The sequence below is a fragment of the Salvelinus fontinalis genome, chromosome 9, assembly GCF_029448725.1.
Source record: "Salvelinus fontinalis isolate EN_2023a chromosome 9, ASM2944872v1, whole genome shotgun sequence".
Taxonomy (NCBI): domain Eukaryota; kingdom Metazoa; phylum Chordata; class Actinopteri; order Salmoniformes; family Salmonidae; genus Salvelinus; species Salvelinus fontinalis.
Window position 1 is genome coordinate 32975849 of NC_074673.1, and position 21776 is coordinate 32997624.

Genomic DNA, 21776 nt, shown 5'->3' on the forward strand with positions numbered 1-21776 from the left:
ATTGCTTGATGGTTTTTGTGACAGCACTTGAAGAAACTTTCAAAGTTCTTGAATTTTCCATATTGACTGACCTTCATGTCTTAAAGTAATGATGGACTGTCATTTCTCTTAGATTATTTTAGCTGTTCTTGCCATAATATGGACTTGGTCTTTTACCTAAGAGGGATATCTTCTGTATACCACCCCCACCTTGTCACAACACAACTGACTGGCTCAAATGCATTAAGAAAATATATTCCAACAAATTAACTTTTAACAAGGCACACCTGTTAATTGAAAAGCATTCCAGGTGAATACCTCATGAAGCTGGTTAAGAGAATGCCAAGAGTGCGCAAAGCTGTCATCAAGGCAAAGGGTGGCTACTTTGAAGAAACTCAAATATAAAATATATTTTGATTTAACACTTTCTTGGTTACTGCATGATTCAATATGTGTTATTTCATAGTTTTAATGGCTTCACTATTATTCTACAATGTAGAAAATAGTAAAAATAAAGAAAAACCCTTGAATGAGAATTGTATATATCTTGTTTTTGGGATATTGATCCTAGGGCCATTAAAGGGCGACCGTCCCTGCTCTAGTGCATTCACAGATTGATTAAAAGCCAACTTTATCAAAGTAATGTAAAATAATGAATAGATGTGTAATGTTCACAGTGGTGGGGGCAGACATTTTGATCAAGAAAGACCTTTTAGAAAATATGCATATTTTCTCAAACACTAAACATACCAATATGTATTTTACAGTTATAAGGTGAAATCTTAGTCATTTTATTATTTGATTACACTATATTTAGAAAGCATATAAGTCATTTCAAGCTGTATTCATACAGTTTTGTTGAAGAAATATTTCATGTTTTCATATTTTTATCATATTTGTACTGTGTACTTGAGCTTGTGTCCTCAAAACTGACTACACCTTAGCAAATTATAATTATTTTTTACCTGAAATGTGAGATTTTAACCTTTTTTGGAGTATGCAGAATTACTAGTTATGGTTTATGTCCCTCTTATGATAAATAATTACTTTTGAGGATTACATAGATTACACTTTATTTATATAGATTATGTTTAGTTACATTTAACTGGTTCAAATCTTGTCGTGGAAATTACCACCAGGGAGTCATAGTCAAACTCAAATGAATCATTCTTTATTATCAGCAAGTTGGAGAGGTTCCAACAAACTTAATGCACCATAGTACACATCTGTCAGGAGCTCTGCCGGGGCAGTCCCATTAGTTCTCTTATATACGGCTATACAAAAAACTTACATAGGCATGGTTCATAGGGTTGGTTCCTGCATGTGGCTGGCACCGTCTCCTACCTAAATTTATAGAACTTATTCTGGGCATTCTGACAAAAAGTCTTTAGAGGGGAACCGTCTGCCCCTCATATCTCTACCCAGCACCTATAGGAACCAATGATTGTGTGAGTCAAGAAGTACAATTAAAGGCTATCGCTTCAGACAAAAAAACATTCTGGTATACTCCCTCCTCTTATCACTCTGTGATAATTATTATTACATTTTATTCATTTGGTTATTGCTTAAACTATCAAAATACATCATTATAAGTAAACAAAATGAACGCATGAAAACCACAGACACTTTCAAACCCTTCATTCTGGGTTGTACACTCCAACTAGTAACTGATCCTTATTCCATACCCCTTACTTGTAAAACCATTGCAGTAGAATGTTTTAACTTAAGACCTTCATTTCATACAGTTACACATATGCTTGAATACACAATTTCATTTATGGATTCTGGCTTTTGACTTTGTTAAATTATCCAACCCAAATTTAAAATAACAGTCCCTTCTGCGTCGCGTTGAGTCTATCACTCGAATTTAAGACCCTCAACTTAGTACACACTGGCAGAATGTAAATTTACAGACAGGGAAATAAATATACAGCATGCACTACTAACATTGACATACATTATATTCATCTTATATTTCTAGCATTACATTTTCTCATCCCGGGCCCCATTTGTCCCTGTGTTAATGACAAGACGGTATCGCAATGCATTTTTTTGTATAAATTACTATACATTTTGCAGTGTGCAGACCTCCACAATCAACCTGATACCCCAAATAAAACTTTTTGGACAAGCATAAATCAATTACAGGCACACTTGACCACCCCCCTCCTTCCCGGCACTCATTCTTCTGGCGTTTCTTCATTTTCTTCTTCAAATAGTGTTTCAGTTTGTCCTCTCAATGGCACATGTTCAAAGTGGATGGCCCTTGATAATGTCCCGATTCCAATATCTGGGAATAATCAGATTTTTCCCAAGCAGACAAATCTCTCACCTGAGCTGCCACCACCATCCTTTATGGTGCATTAAGTCTTGTCCATTTTCCGACCAGTACACCAGCAGCATGAGAGAAGTTTGGACGGGATCTCTTCATACACACTCCACGTGGACTCATGCTGCCCTCCTGAGAGAAAAGGCAGTTGATAGCTTCGACTGGATGCTGTGTACAGGTTGCTGGCTCGGACTCAGGTAGAAGTGGTGAAGGACAGGGCCATAGTGAACGCCATTAGGTTAGAGGGGGTGAGGCTCACACTGTTCTCGGTCGAATTAACCCTTCCATGCATCTAGAAACCATCTATGGTCACCTACGCCATAACCCCGAGAGAGGACAAACCAGAAAAACAGTTGAGGGTATTTCTGATTCAGGAAATCCAGAGAAAATATTTACTGTATGACAAATTATTACTACTACCAATTTTCTTAATACAAATTTCAAAGACAAAATCTCAAAGAGAATAACAACACACTGTTGAAACCAAATTGGCTTATACTCCCCTATCACATTGGAGACATCAGCGCAGAGGGGCGCTTCATTTAATGTAACAGCCCAGCTAACAAAGATGTTCCAACAACTTTGGAGAACATTCCCTTAAGAGTCTCAGTAGACCATTAACTAATGTTTTCATAGGAATGTTCCCGTTATGTGCAAGGAATGCTTCCAAGAAACCATTTCATTAATGTCAAATAGAACTTACCCAGAATGTGGTAATTTAAGATATGTTCTAGACATGCTTCAAGGGAATGTTGTAAGAACATTCAATAAATCAAATTCATTTATAAAGCCCTTTTTACATCAGCCAATGTCACAAAGTGCCTTACAGAAACCCAGCATAAAACCCCAAACTCCAAGGAATGCAGATGTAGAAGCGCGGTTGCTAGGAAAAACTCCCTAGAAAGGCTGGAACCTAGGAAGAAACCTAGAGAGGAACCAGGCTATGACGGGTGGCCAGTTCTCTTCTGGCTGTGGCGGATGGAGATTATAACAGAACATGGCCAAGATGTTCAAATGTTCAAAGATGACCAGCAGAGTCAGATAATAATAATCACAGTGGTTGTAGAGGGTGGAACAGGTCAGCACCTCAGGAGTAAATGTCAGTTGGCTTTTCATAGCCGATCATTCAGAGTTACAGCAGGTGCAGGTGCATGTGCAGTAGAGAGAGAGTCCAAAACAGCAGGTCCGGGACAAGGTAGCACGTCCAGTGAACAGGTCTGGGTTCCATAGCCGCAGACAGAACAGTTGAAACTAGAGCAGCAGCATGACCAGGTGGACTGGGGACAGCAAGGAGTCATCAGGCCAGGTAGTCCTGAGGCATGGTCCTAGGGCTCAGGTCCTCTGAGAGAAGAGAGATTTAGAGGGAGCATACTTAAATTCACACAGGACACCGGATAAGACATGAGAAATACTCCAGATATAACAGACTGACCCTAGCCCCCCGACACATAAACTATTGCAGCGTAAATACTGGAGGCTGAGACAGGAGGGGTCGGGAGACACTGTGGCCCTGTCCGACGATACCCCCGGACAGGGCCAAACAGACAGGATATAACCCCACCCACTTTGCCAAGGCACAGCCCCCATACCACTAGAGGGATATCTTCAACCACCAACCTACTACCCTGAGACAAGGCCGAGTATAGCCCACGAAGACCTCCCCCACGGCACAAACCCGAGGGGGTCGCCAACCCGGACAGGAAGATCACGTCAGTGACTCAACCCACTCAAGTGACGCACCCCTCCTAGGGACAGCATGGAAGAGCACCAGTAAGCCAGTGACTCAGCCCCCGGAATATGGTTAGAGGCAGAGAATCCCACTGGAGTGAGGGGAACCGGCCAGGCAGAGACAGCAAGGGCGATTCGTCGCTCCAGTGCCTTTCCGTTCACCTTCACACCCCTGGGCAAGACTAAACTCAATCATAGGACCTACTGAAGAGATGAGTCTTCAATAAAGACTTAAAGGTCAAGACCGAGTCTGCGTCTCTCTCATGGGTAGGCAGAACATTCCATAAAAATGTAGCTCTATAGGAGAAAGCCCTGCCTCCAGCAGTCTGCTTAGAAATTCTAGGGACAGTAAGGAGGCCTGCATCTTGTGAACGTAGCGTACCTGTAGGTATGTACGGCAGGACCAAATCGGAAAGATAGGTAGGAGCAAGCCCATGTTATGCTTTGTAGGTTAGCAGTAAAACCTTAAAATCAGCCCTAGCCTTAACAGGAAGCCAGTGTAGAGAGGCTAGCACTGAAGTAATATGATCACATTCTGGTTCTAGTCAAGATTCTAGCAGCCGTGTTTAGCACTAACTGAAGTTTATTTAGTGCTTTATCCGGGTAACCATAAAGTAGAGCATTGCAGTAGTCTAATCTAGAAGTGACAAAAGCATGGATTAATTTTTCTGCATTTTTGGACAGAAAGTTTCAGATTTTTGCAATGTTACAAAGATGGAAAAAAGCTGTCCTTGAAATATGCTTGATTAGTTCGTCAAAAGAGAGATCAGGGTCCATAGTAATGCCAAGGTTTTATTTGAGACGACTGTACAACCATCAAGATTAATTGTCAGATCCAACAGAAGATCTCTTTGTTTCTTGGGACCTAGAACTAGCATCTCTGTTTTGTAAGAGTTTAAAAGTAAACAATTTGCCGCCATCCACTTCCTTATGTCTGAAACACAGGCTTCCAGTGAGGGCAATTTTGGGTCGTCACCATGTTTCATCGAAATGTACAGCTGTGTATCGTCCGCATAGCAGTGAAAGTTAACATTATGTTTCCGAATGACATCACCATGAGGTAAAATATATGGTGAAAACAATAGTGGTCCTAAAACGGAACCTTGAGGAACACCGAAATTTACAGTTGATTTGTCAGAAGACAAACCCTCCACAGAGACAAACTGATATCTTAACGACAGATAAGAAATAAACCAGGCCAAAACTTGTCCATGTAGACCAATTTGGATTTCCAATCTCTCCAAAAGAATGTGGTGATCGATGGTATCAAAAGCAGCACTAAGGTTAAGGAGCACGAGGACAGATGGAGAGCCTTGGTTTGACGCCATTAAAAGGTCATTTACCACCTTCACGAGTGCAGTCTCGGTGCTATGATGTGGTCTAAAACCAGACTGAAGCATTTCGTATACATTGTTTGTCTTCAGGAAGGCAGTGATTTGATACACAAATGTTCTTGCAACATTCCCATGAAACGTGTCTAGAACATTAATATCTTATGTTTTGAGAACATGGCAACCATGTTCTGTGTATGTTTGGTGGGACGTTGATGGAATATTCTCCTAACCCACAGAAAACTGGACACATGAATGTTCTTGCAACGTTCTCATGAAACATGTCTAGAACATTAACATTGTATATTTTTAGAATGTGGTAACCAGGTTCTGGGTATATTCTGTTTGACATTAAGGGAATGTTCTAACTAACGCCAAAACATGCTAAAAAGGTTATCTGAAGGTTTATGCTAACATAGATAGAATGTTCCCTTAACTAACGGAAAACTGGACACAAACATCAGGGGAACATTACAGGTAACATTACAACAACGATCTCTCTATAATTGTTAGCTGGGAGGCTTTTAAAGTTCAATATTCTTGCACAATTTCTATTTAAAATATCATAGGGAAGCAAAATGTACTCTATTTGTGTAACAACCCACAAACTGTTGTGCTTGTAGACTCGAGAGGAAAGTAAAAGAGGTAAGTGCACATCTTTCCATTTTGACAATACATAAGTGAATAATCTCCATCATTAGATAAAACCATGGTCTCAGGTCAGTAACTTCACTCAACAACACATATGGGCAAGACTGAGCTAACATTATCAGCCCTGTAAGGCTTAGAGAAAATGGTCAAACTAAGACATGCGGGGTGGGGGTATGCTATGTGCCCTATAGCGTTACTACTTGTGCCAAGAAGAGTTCATTCTTTGGCCAGATAGGATCCAGGGACCAGTCCTGACATGCCGTTTCTCTTCACAGTCCACCAGCCATCCATATCTTGTTCAATGACCACAACCGTCTCCCCTGCAAACATGGACAGCTCGTCCTCACCCTAGAAATGGACAAAGCCGGGTTAGGCAAGTTGTGGTTCAAATGTAACAGAAACGCGAATCCACTCATTCTTAGTGTAGGCCTATATGCTGAATGCAGGCATATAGAGTGTCAGAATATTCTGACCTGAGCCTCATAGTCATACAGAGCCTGGTACTCCTCTCTGCTCTCTGAGATGGTTGGCTGCACTTGCTGAAATCCAGGAATGGAGGCGTACACTCCATCTGATGTGTTGGCTAAGGATTACACAAAGGCAAGCAGATTAATCAGTTATTCGGTCAAGCCACTGGCAGTTTGAAACCTCATTACTACCTCTATTAACTGAACTGAAAAAGTAAGCCCATGTGATGTAGTGTCAGACCCTGCTTAATATTGCTGAAACAGCTACTTTTATGCGAAGGGACAGTCACTCTTAGCGGCGGTGGCAGAAAGCTGACGTTTCTGTTTTTTAGGGATAGGGTATTTTTAACCTAACTTCCATTTCCCATGAAAAACAGAAGTGGGAACTCCGTCAGGCGTCTTTCTAGGCCTGCTACGTTAGGTTAAAACCTCTTGAAGCTAAGGGGCAGAATTCTTATGTTTGGAAAAATAACGTTCCCAATGTAAGCTGCCTATTTCTCAGGTTCAGATACTTGAATATGCATATAATTGACAGAGTAGGATAGAAAACACTCTAAAGTTTCCAAAACTGTCAAAATATTGTCTGTGAGTATAACAGAACTGATTTTGCATGTGAAAACCTGAGGAAATCCAACCCGGAAGTGACTCTTATTTTGAAAAATCACTGTTCCATTGCCTGCCTTTCGTCCATTTAAAGGGATATCAACCAGATTCCTTTTCCAATGGCTTCCTCAGGGTGTGAACAGTCTTAAGACATAGTTTCAAGCTTTTATTTTGAAAAATTTGTGAGATTTATCAAAACGCGTCAGTGGATAGACAGATGTCCTTACATTAGTTCATGCGCTCGACACTGGTTGCTCGACATTTTCTTTCTCTCCAGTATTGAATAGTTTACAGTCCGGTTGAAATATTATCGATTATTGATGTTAAAAACAACCTGAGGATTGATTATTAAAAACGTTTGACATGTTTCTACGAACTTTACGGATACAATTTTGAATTTTCGTCAAGCCTTGATGACCTGCCTAAGGCTGTGGAATAGTGAACATAACGCGCCAAACAAATTGAGTTTTTTTTATATAAAAATCTTTATCGAACAAAAGGAACATTTATTGTGTAACTGTGAGTCTCGTGAGTGCAAACATCCGAAGATCATCAAAGGTAAGCAATTCATTTTATTGCTTTTCTGGCTTTCGTGACCAATATACAATGCTGCTAGGTGTTCTTAATGTTTTGTCTGGTGATCGATAAACTCAAACAAACGCTTGGATTACTTTCGCTGTAAAGCATATTTTCAAAATCTGACACGACAGGTGGATTAACAACAAGCTAAGCTGTGTTTTGCTATATTGCACTTGTGATTTCATGAATATAAATATTTTTTGCAAATTTTTTTGAATTTGGCATTCTGCAATTCAACGGTTGTTTACGAAAATGATCCCGCTAAAGGGGTCCGTGCGTCAAGAAGATAAGGGACAGTTGACCTGCAATCAGATGGATGTTTGTGCCCCCTGGTGGTCAAGTAAATAGATGTAAAACCTGCACAATAAAGTTATGGGCTACTACTGTTTCCAAATTATGAGTGGAACAAGACTTTTCCCTTTTAGATAACACAATGCATTGTTATGAGGGAACATAGAAAAAAACATACATCACAATCCTCTTCGTCTCTGTTTTTACCTGACAAGTAACAATGTAATGACAGTGGAAAAACATATCCCTGACCCTGTCCACAAAATGGTTTCTATTGACAGTCCTACACACAATGAAAAGTACCACACTTACTGTATTTACACTGAACAAAAATATAAACACAACAACATGCAACAATGTCAAAGATTTTACTGAGTTACAGTTCATATAAGGAAATCAGTCAATTGAAATAGATTTATTAGGCCCTACTCTATGGATTTCACATTACTGGGAATACAGATATGCATCTGTTGGTCACATATGCCTTTAAAAAAAATGGTAAGGGCGTGGATTAGAAAATCAGTCAGTATCTGGTGTGAACACCATTTGCCTCATGCAGCGCGACACTACTCCTTCGCATAGAGTTGATCAGGCTGTTGATTGTGGCCTGTGGAATGTTGTCCCACTCCTCTTCAATGGCTGTGCGAAGTTGCTGGATATTGGCGGAACTGGAACACGCTGCCGTACATGTTGATCCAGAGCATCCCAAACATGCTCAATGGGTGACATGATTGGTGAGTATGCAAGCCATGGAAGAACTGGGACATTTTCAGCTTCCAGGAATTGTGTACAGATCCTTGCGACATCGGGCCATGCATTACCATGCTGAAACATGAGGTGATGGTGGCGGATGAATGGCACGACAATATGCCTCAGGATCTTGTCCGGTATATTTCTGCATTCAAATTGCCATCGATAAAATGCAATTGTGTTTGTTGTCCGTAGCTTAAGCCTGCCGATACCATGACCACATGGACACCATGGGGCACTCTGTTCACAACGTTGACATCAGCAAACTGCTCGTCCACACGACGCCATACACGTTGTCTGCCATCTGCCCGGTACAGTTGAAACCGGGATTCATCCGTGAAGAGCTCAATTATCCAGCGTGCCAGTGGCCATCGAAGGTGAGCGTTTGCCCACTGAAGTTGGTAACGATACCGAACTGCAGTTAAGTCAAGACCCTGGTGAGGATGACGAGCACGCAGATAAGCTTCCCTGAGACGGTTTCTGACAGTTTGTGCAGAAATTCTTCGGTTGTGCAAACCCACAGTTTCATCAGCTGTCTGAGTGGCTGGTCTCAGACGATCCCGCAGTTGAAGAAGCCAGATGTGGAGGTCCTGGGTTGGCGTGGATACACATGGACTGCGGTTGTGAGGCCGGTTGGGTGCCAAATTCTCTAAAACAACATTGGAGATGGCTTATGGTAGAGAAATTAACATGAAACTATCTGGGAACAGCTCTGGTGGACATTCCTGCAGTCAGCATGCCAATTGCACACTCCCTCAAAACTAGAGACATCTATGGCACTGTGTTGTGTGACAAAACTGCACAATATAAAGTGACCTTTTATTTTACCCAGCACAAGGTGCACCTGTGTAATGATCATGCTGTTTAATCAGCTTCTTGATATGCCACACCTGTCAAGTGTATGGATTATCTTGGCAAAGGAGAAATGCTCACTGACGGGGATATAAACAAATTTGTGCAAAGTTGAGTGAAATAAGCTTTTTGTGCGTATGGAACATTTCTGGGATCTTTTATTTCAGCTCATGAAACATGGGACCAACATTTTACATGTTGCATTTATATTTTTGTTCAGTGTAGTAATTTTAGCAGCATACATACCAGTAGGTGGTGCTAGTGGCTGTGAACCGTCATTGAAGTTTGTTTTAGAGCCAGCCGATGAGTTCCCTTGCAAAAGGTTTGAAAACCTAAAAGTAATTCAACAGAACTTGTTTTGTTTCACATTGTAAAGATGTTGTTTTGATGGTTACATTATTTCAAATATGCATTCTTGTAGTGCAACAACAGAAAATCTTTATAAGTGTCTCTAACCTCTTCATAACTCCTCCTACAAAGCAGGCACTGCCATTGCTGTCTGTCGAGGGCTCCCTCTCATAATAGTTCTCAAACACAATGGGAGCTGGGAAGAAACCACAGGCATTCAGCAAAGCAAACTCACCAAAGGCCTAAGTAAAATGTGTATCACAGAAAGGTGGGTGCACTGCAAAGTGCAAACAAAGGGGGAACACATTATTTCTCCATGTGGCCACATACAGTGCCTTGCAAAAGTATTTAGACCCCTTGGATTTCTTCACATTTTATTGTGTTACAAAGTGGGATTAAAATGGATTTAATTGTACTTTTTTGTCAACAATCTACACAAAACGGTATTTTTATATATTTGAAAATAAAGAATTCATGACTAAAATAGTCATTGCATAAGTATTCAGCCCCTTTATTTAGGCAAGCCTAAATGAGTTCAGAAGTAAAATTAGGCTCAACAGATCACAAAATAAGTTACATGGGGATCTATTTTCAGATGGCGTTAAGGCGGCACGAGTGTCAAATGCATGTTAGTTTGCAATTTTGTCATGTAAAAACTGGAACACTGGCATTTTCCAGCTCTAACTCCAGGTTCGGCAATTTACCTGTCTTATATCAACTCGCTTGCACTCAGCTAAGCACAGACAATATCCTAGAGGAAAACCTGCTTCACACCAGAGACTGGAAGAGGAATTCCCCTTTCAGCAGGCCAATAACCTACAACACAAGGCCAAATCTACACTGGAGTTGCTTACAAAGAAGACAGTGAATGTTCCTGAGTGGCCAAGTTATAGTTTTGACTTAAATCTACTTGAAAATCTATGGCAAGTTTTGAAAATTGCTCTATAGCCATGATCCCCAACATCTTGACAGAGCTTGAAGAATTTTGAAAACAATAATGGGCAAATATTGCACAATCCAGGTGTTCAAAACTCTTATAGACTTATCCAACAACCCTCACAACTGTAATCAATGCCAAAGGTGTTTATAACGTGTGTTGACTCAGGGAGCTGAATACTTATGCAACGACTATATTTTAGTTATGTTTTCATTATTTTATAAATATATATATATTTTTTTATTCTTCCACTTTATTCTTCCATATTACAGCGTATTTTGTTTAGATTGTTGACATTATTTTTTTTTTTTAAAACAATTTTATTTCCACATTGTAACACAATAAAATGTGAAGAATCCAAGGTGTCTGAATACATACTCTATTCTCATCAATATTTGACTAAGTTGACATTTAAAAAGTTCAGAGATAATATTGAAATGTTCAGACCTGGAACATATTCATGTACACAAACCAGGAAACTGGACAGGTGGTGTACTTACCTGGTGGACTTGAGCCAGTGCTTTTCATCTCAACAAAGCAGTCATTGTCTGCCGTGATGTCACACAGTTCTAGAGTTTTCCTCACTTCTTCATAACACTGAAAGTACATTTTGGGCACGGCTTAAACACATTAAATTGGCTTTCTTTGTTAATTACTAATCAGCTCTACAGCCCAGTTATAATCTAGTAGTTATTTAAGCTCCTATATGGTACAGTCAATACCAATTCTGTATATTGTCTTACATACTGGATTACAATACAACATGGTAAGGGAAGACAAACTTCACCAACCTCATCATCTTTGACACATTGCATTGAGAATTGGTTACAGTGGACCCAGATGGCATTCCTCAGGATGTTGATACGATCTCCCTCCTGCTGCTGAAAGACCTGCAAACCAAATTTCTATTGTATGATTCATCTGTATTGGATGGACATCCCCTTTTTACAACAATCTGTGAACCAGCAGCTAGTCTGATAGCAAATATTTACGTCATTTAAGAAAAGTTTGTCTCATCGTACTGTTCAATCCAACTTAAATTCTTTCCTAGGACTAACATCAGAATATGGCTTAATGTACCTCACAAGTACTCTCGTGTGTAGTTTCCCATTCTTGACGAATCTTTTCTAGCTGTTCAATATTTGACATGTATTGTTTTTCTGCAGACAAAGAAGAAAAGGTGGTACTCAGATAATACACAGTCCTTTATGTTTCTCTCATCTCACCTTTTATTCATTTTTTATATTACAAAACATACACATACAAACGAAAGTATACAGAGACACACAAACATCAACGACATCACACCTGCCCAGACCCACCTGCTCCCTCACACCCTCAATCTCCATCGCCCGCATCACTCTCCGCCACATGGCCGCAAACTGCACCATTTTGTTTCTCTCGGTCACCCACACACTTTCAACATTTAGATAATAAAAAATGTTGACCTTTCCATTGGGTTGACGGAGGATTGGTTGATTTCCAGGTAAGTATACACTTTTTTTTCAAGATGATTGACAAGAAAAGTATTGTCCAACCCATCGGGTATCTCACTGCATCCTCATATGCCATGTATTTAAATATGGAGACAGACGGAATAAAAGTAAATTCACCACATTGTAATATTTCTGACTGCCAACTGTCTAACTCCGCCCAAAACTTTTGGACTTCATAGCTTTCTACACCTGCATTGCTTGCTGTTTGGGGTTTAGGCTGAGTTTCTGTACAGCACTTTTAGATATCAGCTAATGTAAGAAGGGCTTAATAAATACATTTGATTTGATTCCCAGAAGGCAAGGATTTTTGAGTCATTGTTAGTTTTACATTTAAGACATGACTCCCGTTGTGCTATAGAATTTGTGAATTTTGTCTCACGTAATAAATTCTATACATTAATTTATACTGGATTAACCCTACATTTTTGTTAACTGTAATTTCATTAGTTATGTGCCAACATTCCCTCCAACTTGTGCCAATACCAGTTATTTTGAAGTCTTAGTTCCAATAGTTTATATTTTTTTCTAAGAGATTGTCAGTTGTACATGTTTCCTTTAATGACTCCTATGCTGGAATAATCTTTGAAGGTTCAGTGGAGGGAACAATATCTATGGCCTTTCGAAATATCATCTGCACATTAGAAGCCAATTCCAAGATTACTTGATGAAATAGGAACTGAAGTCATTGATGAAATAGGAACTGAAGTCATTGTACAACAGTTCATTTCTGTTAAATCTCAGCAATATGGTGATGAAAGGGAAACAAAACCAAGCTGTCAAATCATGCTGTGGCTTCTCAGCAATCTTGATTTCGAGGATCTTTAATTAGCCAAGTCATAGACTGCCTTTATTCGTAGTATTTAGATAAAAAAATAGGAAAAGATAGGAGCTCACTAGCCTAGTATCCCTTACCTGCCTCTCCTGCTGCCTCCCTGCACTGCTTAGACTTGTTGTGCACCTGCAAACGAACAGGAATGTTACTGTGACTGGGAGGAAACCATTGCATAAATGTCAGTACTAAAGAGTATGGAAATTATCTTACAATTACATAATTGGAAATCCTTTAGTACGTCTTTAAAGAGGAAATGATAGAACAGAATTTCTATTTCAACACTCAGTTGCGGTAATCTTCATGAACAAGGGTTTTACTTAATGCCCCACACAGCAACAGTGCAGAATGCATGTTTCCATTCACTCTATGATGAAAGTCCAACATCCTCTGCAATACACATCCTTTGTAATTATTCAAACAACTCAAAACATATACAGACTGAACATAAAGTATTTGTCGGTCAATCTTACACAAGTACTCAGAGGGAGTACTAATTTCATACAACTTAATTGTCTATTTCTAAGCCTTGTTCCCATTGTCAGGTAAGTAGATGTGTTGTCCAGTGTGGACGGGAAGAGTAAAGTGATTTACCCTCTCAGCCTGCTTGGGTGTGGTGGTAGCTACACTGATCATCCTCTCAGCAACTTGCTCTGCCTCATCCGCCTCTCTGCACCTCTGGTCATAAGTTCTCTTAGACTGGGAGGGAAAGAACACACAGAAAGGGAACTTGTTGTCTGGTTTACAATACTACTATTATTATTTGAAACTTTACAGGAAGTTGCTGCAAGATGAGGAACAAAATACAATTGAGAGCGAGAGATGCATGTGTAAGCAGAGCGACTAAGATAAAACAAACAAAGCAGGATTTGCTAAGCCGAGAGTTAAGATGTTTCAGAGGCGCTCCCTCGGCTTGCCACAGAATTCACACATCCACTACAAGACCAAAAATATCTGGACACCTGCTCGTCGAACATCTCATTCCATTCTGGGAAGGCTCGCAGTCTGCGTTTCCAATTCATCCCAAATGTGTTTGATGGAGTGGAGGTCAGGGTTCTATGCAAGCCAGTCAAGTTCTTCCACACCGATCTTGACAAACCATTTCTGTATGGCCTTCGCTTTGTGCACGAGGGCATTGTCATGCTGAAACAGTAAAGGGCCTTACCCAAACTGTTGCCACAAATTGGAAGCACAGAATCGTATAGAATGTCATTGTATGCTGTAATGTTAAGATTTCCCATCACTGGAACTAAGGAGCCAAGCCCGAACCATGAAAAACAGCCCCAGACCATTATTCCCCCTCCACCAAACTTTACAATTGGCACTATGGTAGTGTTGTCCTGGCATCTGCCAAACCCAGATTAGTCCGTCGGACTGCCAGATGGTGAAGCGTGATTCATCACTCCAGAGAACGCGTTTCCACTGCTCCAGAATCCAATGGCGGCAAGCTTTACACCACTCCAGCCGACACTTGGCATTGCGCATGGTGATCTTCTGTGTGGCTGCTCGGCCATAGAAACCCATTTCATGGAGCTCTTGACGAACAGTTTTTGTGCTGACGTTGCTTCCAGAGGCAGTTTGGAACTCGGTAGTGATTGTTGCAATCGAGGACAGGCGATTTTTACATGATATGCACTTTTTTTTTTTTTTTTTTTTTTTTACACGATATGCACTGCAGCACTTGGCGGTCCCGTTCTGTGAGCTTGTGTGGCCTACTACTTTGCGGCTGAGCTGTTGTTGCTCCTAGACGTTTCCACTTCACAATAACAGCACTTACAGTTGACTGGGGCAGCTCTAGCAGGGCAGAAATTTGACAAATTGACTAGTTGGAAAGGAGGCATCCTATGACGATGCCACGTTGAAAGTCACTGAGTGCTTCAGTAAGGCCATTCTACTGCCAATGTTTGTATATGTAGCTTGCATGGCTGTGTGCTCAATTGTATACACCAGTCAGCAATGGGTGTGGCTGAAATAGTCAAATCCACTAATTTGTCCACATACACTATACAGTTAAAGTTGTAAGTTTACATAAACATAGGATAGAGTCATTAAAACTCGTTTTTCAACCACTCCATAAATTTCTTGTTAACAAACAACAAACAATTGTTTACAGACAGATTATTCCACTTACAATTCACTGTATCACAATTCCAGTGAGTCAAAAGTTTACATATACTGTTGACTGTGCCTTTAAACAGCTTGGAAATTCCAGAAAATTATGTCATGGCTTTAGAAGCTTTTGTTAGGCTAATTGACATAATTTGAGTCAATTGGAGGTGTACCTGTGGATGTATTTCAAGGCCTACCTTCAAACTCAGTGTCTCTTTGCTTGACATCATGGGAAAATTCAAAGATGTTTTTTTTTTTAGACCTCCACAAGTCTGGTTCATCCTTGGGAGCAATTTCCAAACACCTGAAGTTACCACTCTCATCTGTACAAACAATAGTACGCAAGTATAAACACCATGGGACCACGCAGCCGTCATACCGCTCAGGAAGGAGACACGTTCTGTCTCCTAGAGATGAACGTACTTTGGTGCGAAAAGTGCAAATCAATCCCAGAACAACAGCAAAGGATCTTGTGAAGATGCTGGAGGACACAGGTACAAAAGTATCTATTTCCACAGTAAAATGAGTCCCATATCGACATAACCTGAAAGGCCGCTCAACAAGGAAGAAGCCACTGCTCCAAAACCGCCATAAAAAAGCCAGACTACGGTTTGCAACTGCACTTGGTGACAAAGATTGTACTTTTTGGAGAAATGTCCTCTGGTCTGATGAAACAAAAATAGATCTGTTTGGCCATAATGACCATCCTTATGTTTGGAGAAAAAAGAGGGAGGCTTGCAAGCCAAAGAACACCATCCCAACCGTGAAGCACGGGGGTGGCAGCATCATGTTGTGGGGGTGCTTTGCTGCAGGAGGGACTGGTGCACATCACAAAATAGATGGCATCGTGAGGTAGGAAAATTATGTGGATATATCGAAGCAACATCTCAAGACATTAGTCAGTAAGTTAATGCTTGGTCGCAAATGGGTCTTCCAAATAGACAATGGCCCTAAGCATACTTCCAAAGTTGTGGCAAAATGGCTTAAGGACAACAAAACAAAGCCCTGACCTCAATCCATAGAAAATTTGTGGGCAGAACTGAAAAAGTGTGTGCGAGCAAGGAGGCCTACAAACCTGACTCAGTTACACCAGCTCTGTCAGGAGAAATGGGCCAAAATTCCCCCAAATATTGTGGGAAGCTTGTAGACGGCTACCCCAAAAGTTTGACCCAAGTTAAACAATTTAAAGGCAATGCTACCAAATACTAATTGAGTGTATGTAAACTTCTGACCCACTGGGAATGTGATGAAAGAAATAAAAGCTGAAATAAATCATTCTCTCTACTATTATTCTGACATTTCACATTCTTCAAATAAAGTGGTGATCCTAACTGACCTATTTTTACTCTGATTAAATGTCAGCAATTGTGAAAAACTGAGTTTAAATGTATTTGGCTAAGGTGTATGTGAACTTCCGACTTCAACTGCATATACAAAAATATCTACAGTACATATTGTGCACTCACATTTACACTAAAGCTTGTTAGACCTCTACACTCTTTCCACAGCTCGTCTTTCTCTTCCACCCTCTCTCACAACGCTTGACTTTAATGGCCCTCCATGTTTCCATTTTTATCTGTATGCGCTTGGTGGTGTGCCTTATATGTTTTGTGTATATAACCAATTTACTTACCAGCATATAGAAAAACCTTAAGGTTTTCTTGAACCATACTAACCAAAGGTTCTTTGTAAGTAAAGCTAAAATAACCCTGACACATTGTGCCCTACCTACCACAGACAAACATAACTATAAGGTTCAGGGTTTGACGTCACACAAACAAGCATACAGATAAAGAAATGAAGATGGTTTTTGGTAGGAACTGTGCTCACCTCCATTGTTTTCTTGTATAAAGACACCTTTATCTTCTGAACCTTGTCCATGATGCCTTCAAACTGAGACAGAGGAAAGTATACTGTGACTGACGCACAAATTGCTGATCAATTACAGATCAATAGTGGATGTCTGTCCTTTATCATGGAAAACAGCAAATGGTTATGAACATTTGATATCAAAGTATATGAATTAATCATACAACATATGTAGATATTCACCACTATGAGCTAACAATAGATTGTCTTTAGACATGCAGTTCCAAGAATATGACCTGAGATACTAACTTACAGAAATCTATGTACTGTATCTCACTACAGTGTTTAGGTGGGACAACTCAAACCGTCCAGTGATTCTGGAAACATTCTAGGGTGATTATAGTAGCCACATTACTTCACTGTCTGTCAGATAGAAGTAAAAACTCCTGTGCAATTTCCTCATGTGGGTGAATACTATAAAAGGTCAAACCAAAACCTTTTTTCTCTGCTCTTTCTGTCGCTCCCTGAACTGTTCCATCCTCTTGACCTCTTCCTTTAACACCCCAGACAGTTGTATGTGTAGGTTCCCAATGTTCTCAATTTCTACAAAACATGAGATTTGACATTACAAATCTGGGATGAAGTAGAGTGCCGCTGACAGATGTTGCAACTGCATAGCTAACAGGTGGACAATTGTGTTCTACTTACGGACTTTGAGTTGGTCAAGGGATGCTTTCAAAGTGCTGTGAAAAGAAGATAACTGTGAGAATGTGCAGATACATTCATTTCACACACACACCTCTCTCTCTTTCCACCAAAAAGTAAGGCATTTAGTTTCCATGAATCCTGAGAGCAGAGCCACTCACTTGATCTCACAGAGTCCCCCTGCCTTGCGTGCAATCATCACCAACTCTTTGCCATATCTCTCTTCAGCAGATGCCCTACCCAATGGAAACACAATATTTCTTAATTTATAATTGTGGCCTATTATAATTTCATACTCAATGCAGGAAACGCTTTGCTGACAACAATTACCTCATCTTCAAGAGCTCCTCCATATCTTTGCACATGCGTCGACCCTCACAGAGTCTCTGGATGAGAGCCTCATATCCCACATTACTGATGAAATCCACTCCCTACAACCATACAGAATCATACCATTATCTTAGCAACCTCAAATAAACAAATATGTTTTAATATAAAGGTCCAAAGAAAGTCATTTTCAAAAAATAGATGCAACAAAGCAACTTAATCTTTCAGCCACAGCCTTTATTGACACTTATCCAGCTTTGTGGTGTTTGGCAAAACAAAATTATTTAATGGATGCTGTGTACATAATAGTATTGAATGCCAGTGCAGATGAAAGTCATAAACATGTTATATGATACATCACCTTCAGTGGGGTTGTTGCTGGGCCCACACTGTATCACTCATACCTTACAGTACATACCACCCAGTTACCACAGGAAAACAACCATAAACAGTAGTTGGTCATCACGTACTTACCAGTATCAGAAATTATTCCACTGTCAACCACCTTATGTATCAACAGCAAACAATTGAATGTGTTCTGTTAGCGGAACTTTGGCTTATGCATGATTGTGTAGTATGTGAAGTCCAAAATAAATAAATAGATGTAGAATACAGAATGTCAAATACTGGTATTTGTATTACACAATTATTATACAATATCAAACATAATTCAATACCAAAAATATTTAATACAAAGTAATAAGAAAACATGTACAATAAGTGAATGAATTTCATGTGTTCATTTTCATTTGCAAAGGTTAGAAGGGGATTATGGTACTGAGCCTGCAATGCAAATCAACCCAGAAGTTGTCTGTGGCTTTGTAGTTCTGACAATGCATCACAGTCAGAAGATAGAAAACAGAAAGAGTGGGGAGCCTGGCCTATTCACGGTTGGGTTCGTTTTAAAGGAAGCTCAGCAGGAAAGGCTTATCACGCTTACCGACACGCTGAAAAAAAGCAATCCAGCTAAGATAATGAGCTACACCGAAGTTGTGTAGAACATTTGTCAGCGACTATTTTACAAAAATGGGCCCTAGTTATTTAGATAAATTACATAATACACCAGTACATTTATTATTCCACACACTGAAGAGCAAGTTTCCACAAAAAGAATTACTAATACATTTCTTAAACATAGCTTCTGAAAAAAAGTTTTTGTCAAGAAATTGGCTGAGGCCATAAAACAAACACATTTGTAAAGACTACAATCTGAGAGCCAATGAGAAATACTATGGTTAATTTAGTAAAGTACTGCCTCTGAATTTAGTAATGTACTGCCTCTGAAGCGGGTATTATGTCTTAGGTGTTATGTCATCACAAAAACATAACGGCAGGTAGGCTAGTGGTTAAGAGCGTTGGGCCAGTAACCGAAAGATCGCTGATTCAGATCCCTGAGCTAACAAGGTAAAAATCTGTCGATGTGCCTTTGAGAAATGCAGGTAACCCACTGTTCCACGGTAGGTCGTCATTGTAAATAAGAATTTGTTCTCAACTGACTTGCCTAGTTAAATAAAGGTTACATTTAAAAAAGAATAATAAAAATTGGCTATGTGCAGTGCATTTCTAAAAATAACCTTAACCTATCTTAACCATAGAGATCATATAGATTGAGCATCAAAGTAGTTAGTCAGTATGTCAAAGTAACTCACCCAAAATACATCTTTGAATTGTAAAGTCATCTCAGCAATAGACCAAATATAATATATTCTGCGAGTGGATTCAGTAAAGAAAGCACTGATGGTTGTCAAAGCCAGTTAAAATGTACACACAGGAAACCCCCAGCTGGTACACAGGGCTTGGTTCACTAGTTTGACTCAAATGAGGAAGTGTTTTGGTGTGGTGTCAGCTACCACATACAGCCTACATCTAAGATAACATTTACGTTGGTTGTTATTTGATAGATACTGTAAGTACATGCTTTTGGGCATCTTTCTAAATATGTTTTCGATAAGTGATCATTCAAGCAACCCATCCTGCTCTAAAGTACATAAACAGACATTCTAAAGCAGGAAAGTGAACTCAGAATTTACAAACCATTCTGTCTATCATAGCAATGTGTACACTGATATTTCTGATCAATTTGATGTTATTTTAATGGGCAATACATTCTCTTTTCTTTTTAACCTGAGTTTAAATGTTTGTCAGAATCTCTATCAATCTTCTTCACGATGCCCATCATTTTTTTCCTTTGCTCAGCTGGACTATTAAAAAAAAAAAGTAATCTCTGTCCTAAAACCCAAGTGGAGAGATAGTGAATATGACTGAGAGGGGAAAAGATTATTCAGATGAAGAAAAAAATGAAAACCTCAGTTCCCAGCAGAACAGTGGTTTTCAACCAGGAGTACTGGGACCCCTGGGGGTATTTGTCCTATCCACAGGAGATACTTCAGAAAACTCATGAGACCATAGGGTTACTGGTAAAATGCACATGAGGGGGTACTTTAGGGGTACTCTAGGCAGAGTAAAATTCAGTTGGTGGTACAGTAAACAAAAAAGGTTGGGTACCACTGCATGTCATGCTCAGTGCTGGTGGACACATAATGTTCTTCATGATTGTGGGAGCTCTTTCCAAAGGCAAATCACAGCCAGCAGCATATCACCCTGCATACCACTACTGGCTTGCTTCTGAAGCTAAGCAGGGTTGGTCCTGGTCAGTCCCTGGATGGGAGACCAGATGCTGCTGGAAGTGGTGTTGGAGGGCCAGTAGGAGGCACTCTTTCCTCTGGTCTAAAAAATATCCCAATGCCCCAGGGCAGTGATTGGGGACACTGCCCTGTGTAGGGTGCCGTCTTTCGGATGGGATGTTAAACGGGTGTCCTGACTCTCTGAGGTCATTAAAGATCCCATGGCACTTATTGTATGAGTAGGGGTGTTAACCCCGGTGTCCTGGCTAAATTCCCAATCTGGCCCTCAAACCATCATGGTCACCTAATAATCCCCAGTTTACAATTGGCTCATTCATCCCCCTCCTCTCCCCTGTAACTATTCCCCAGGTCGTTGCTGCAAATGAGAACGTGTTCTCAGTCAACTTACCTGGTAAAATAACGATAAATAAATAAACAAGCAATGCAATAGTTAAAACTGCATATTTCATCTATGAAGAAGGAAAAATGCATAATGTTACAGTAATGTTTGCATCTTTTGTAAGCTTAAAGAAGTATACAGCTTTAGAATTATTATATACTGTAATATGTTGTCCCTACTCCCAACTCACTCTCTTCAATGTCCTCCACCAGCGCCACCTGGTGGAGGACATTGAAGAGAGTGAGTTGGGAGTAGGGACAAAAACAATGCATACAGTAGATACTGTAGCTAGCTATACCAAACACAGGAGGCTGGTGGCACCTTAATTGGTGAGGACAGGCTCGTGGTAAATGTCTGGAGTGGAATGATATCAAATACATTAAACACATGAGCTGTGTTCGAACACCCATACTAACATACTTTATACTACATAATTAATGAGTACATACTACATACTAAACTCAGCAAAAAAAGAAAGCTGAACATAAACTGAACAAGTTCCACAGACATGTGACTAACAGAAATTGAATAATGTGTCCCTGAACAAAGGGGGGGGGGGGGGGTCAAAATCAAAAGTAACAGTCAGTATCAGTATCTAGCTGCATTAAATACTGCAGTGCATCTCCTCCTCA

The 21776-nt window shown here is 40.0% G+C and overlaps 1 protein-coding gene across 2 annotated transcripts; it reads right to left on the bottom strand.

Moving 5' to 3' along the window:
* Window positions 1-1128: 1128 nt before the first annotated feature.
* pstpip1a (proline-serine-threonine phosphatase interacting protein 1a) lies at window positions 1129-21194 on the bottom strand. 2 transcript variants are annotated; one of them, XM_055934149.1, is made up of 16 exons: window positions 19770-21194; window positions 18124-18224; window positions 17955-18029; window positions 17797-17831; window positions 17585-17691; window positions 17110-17172; window positions 13765-13869; window positions 13254-13299; window positions 11926-12005; window positions 11637-11735; window positions 11346-11442; window positions 10017-10104; window positions 9807-9892; window positions 6492-6601; window positions 6219-6366; window positions 1129-3649 (listed from the first exon to the last, which is right to left on the bottom strand). In XM_055934149.1, exons 1-15 carry the CDS (start codon window positions 19797-19799, stop codon window positions 6235-6237), a joined length of 1254 nt encoding a protein of 417 aa, XP_055790124.1. In that variant the 5' UTR covers window positions 19800-21194; the 3' UTR covers window positions 1129-3649; window positions 6219-6234. The 2 variants fall into 2 exon arrangements, with proteins under 2 accessions (XP_055790124.1, XP_055790123.1); XM_055934148.1 differs by having other exon boundaries at window positions 1129-6366; window positions 19770-21193.
* Between the last annotated feature and the right edge of the window lie 582 nt (window positions 21195-21776).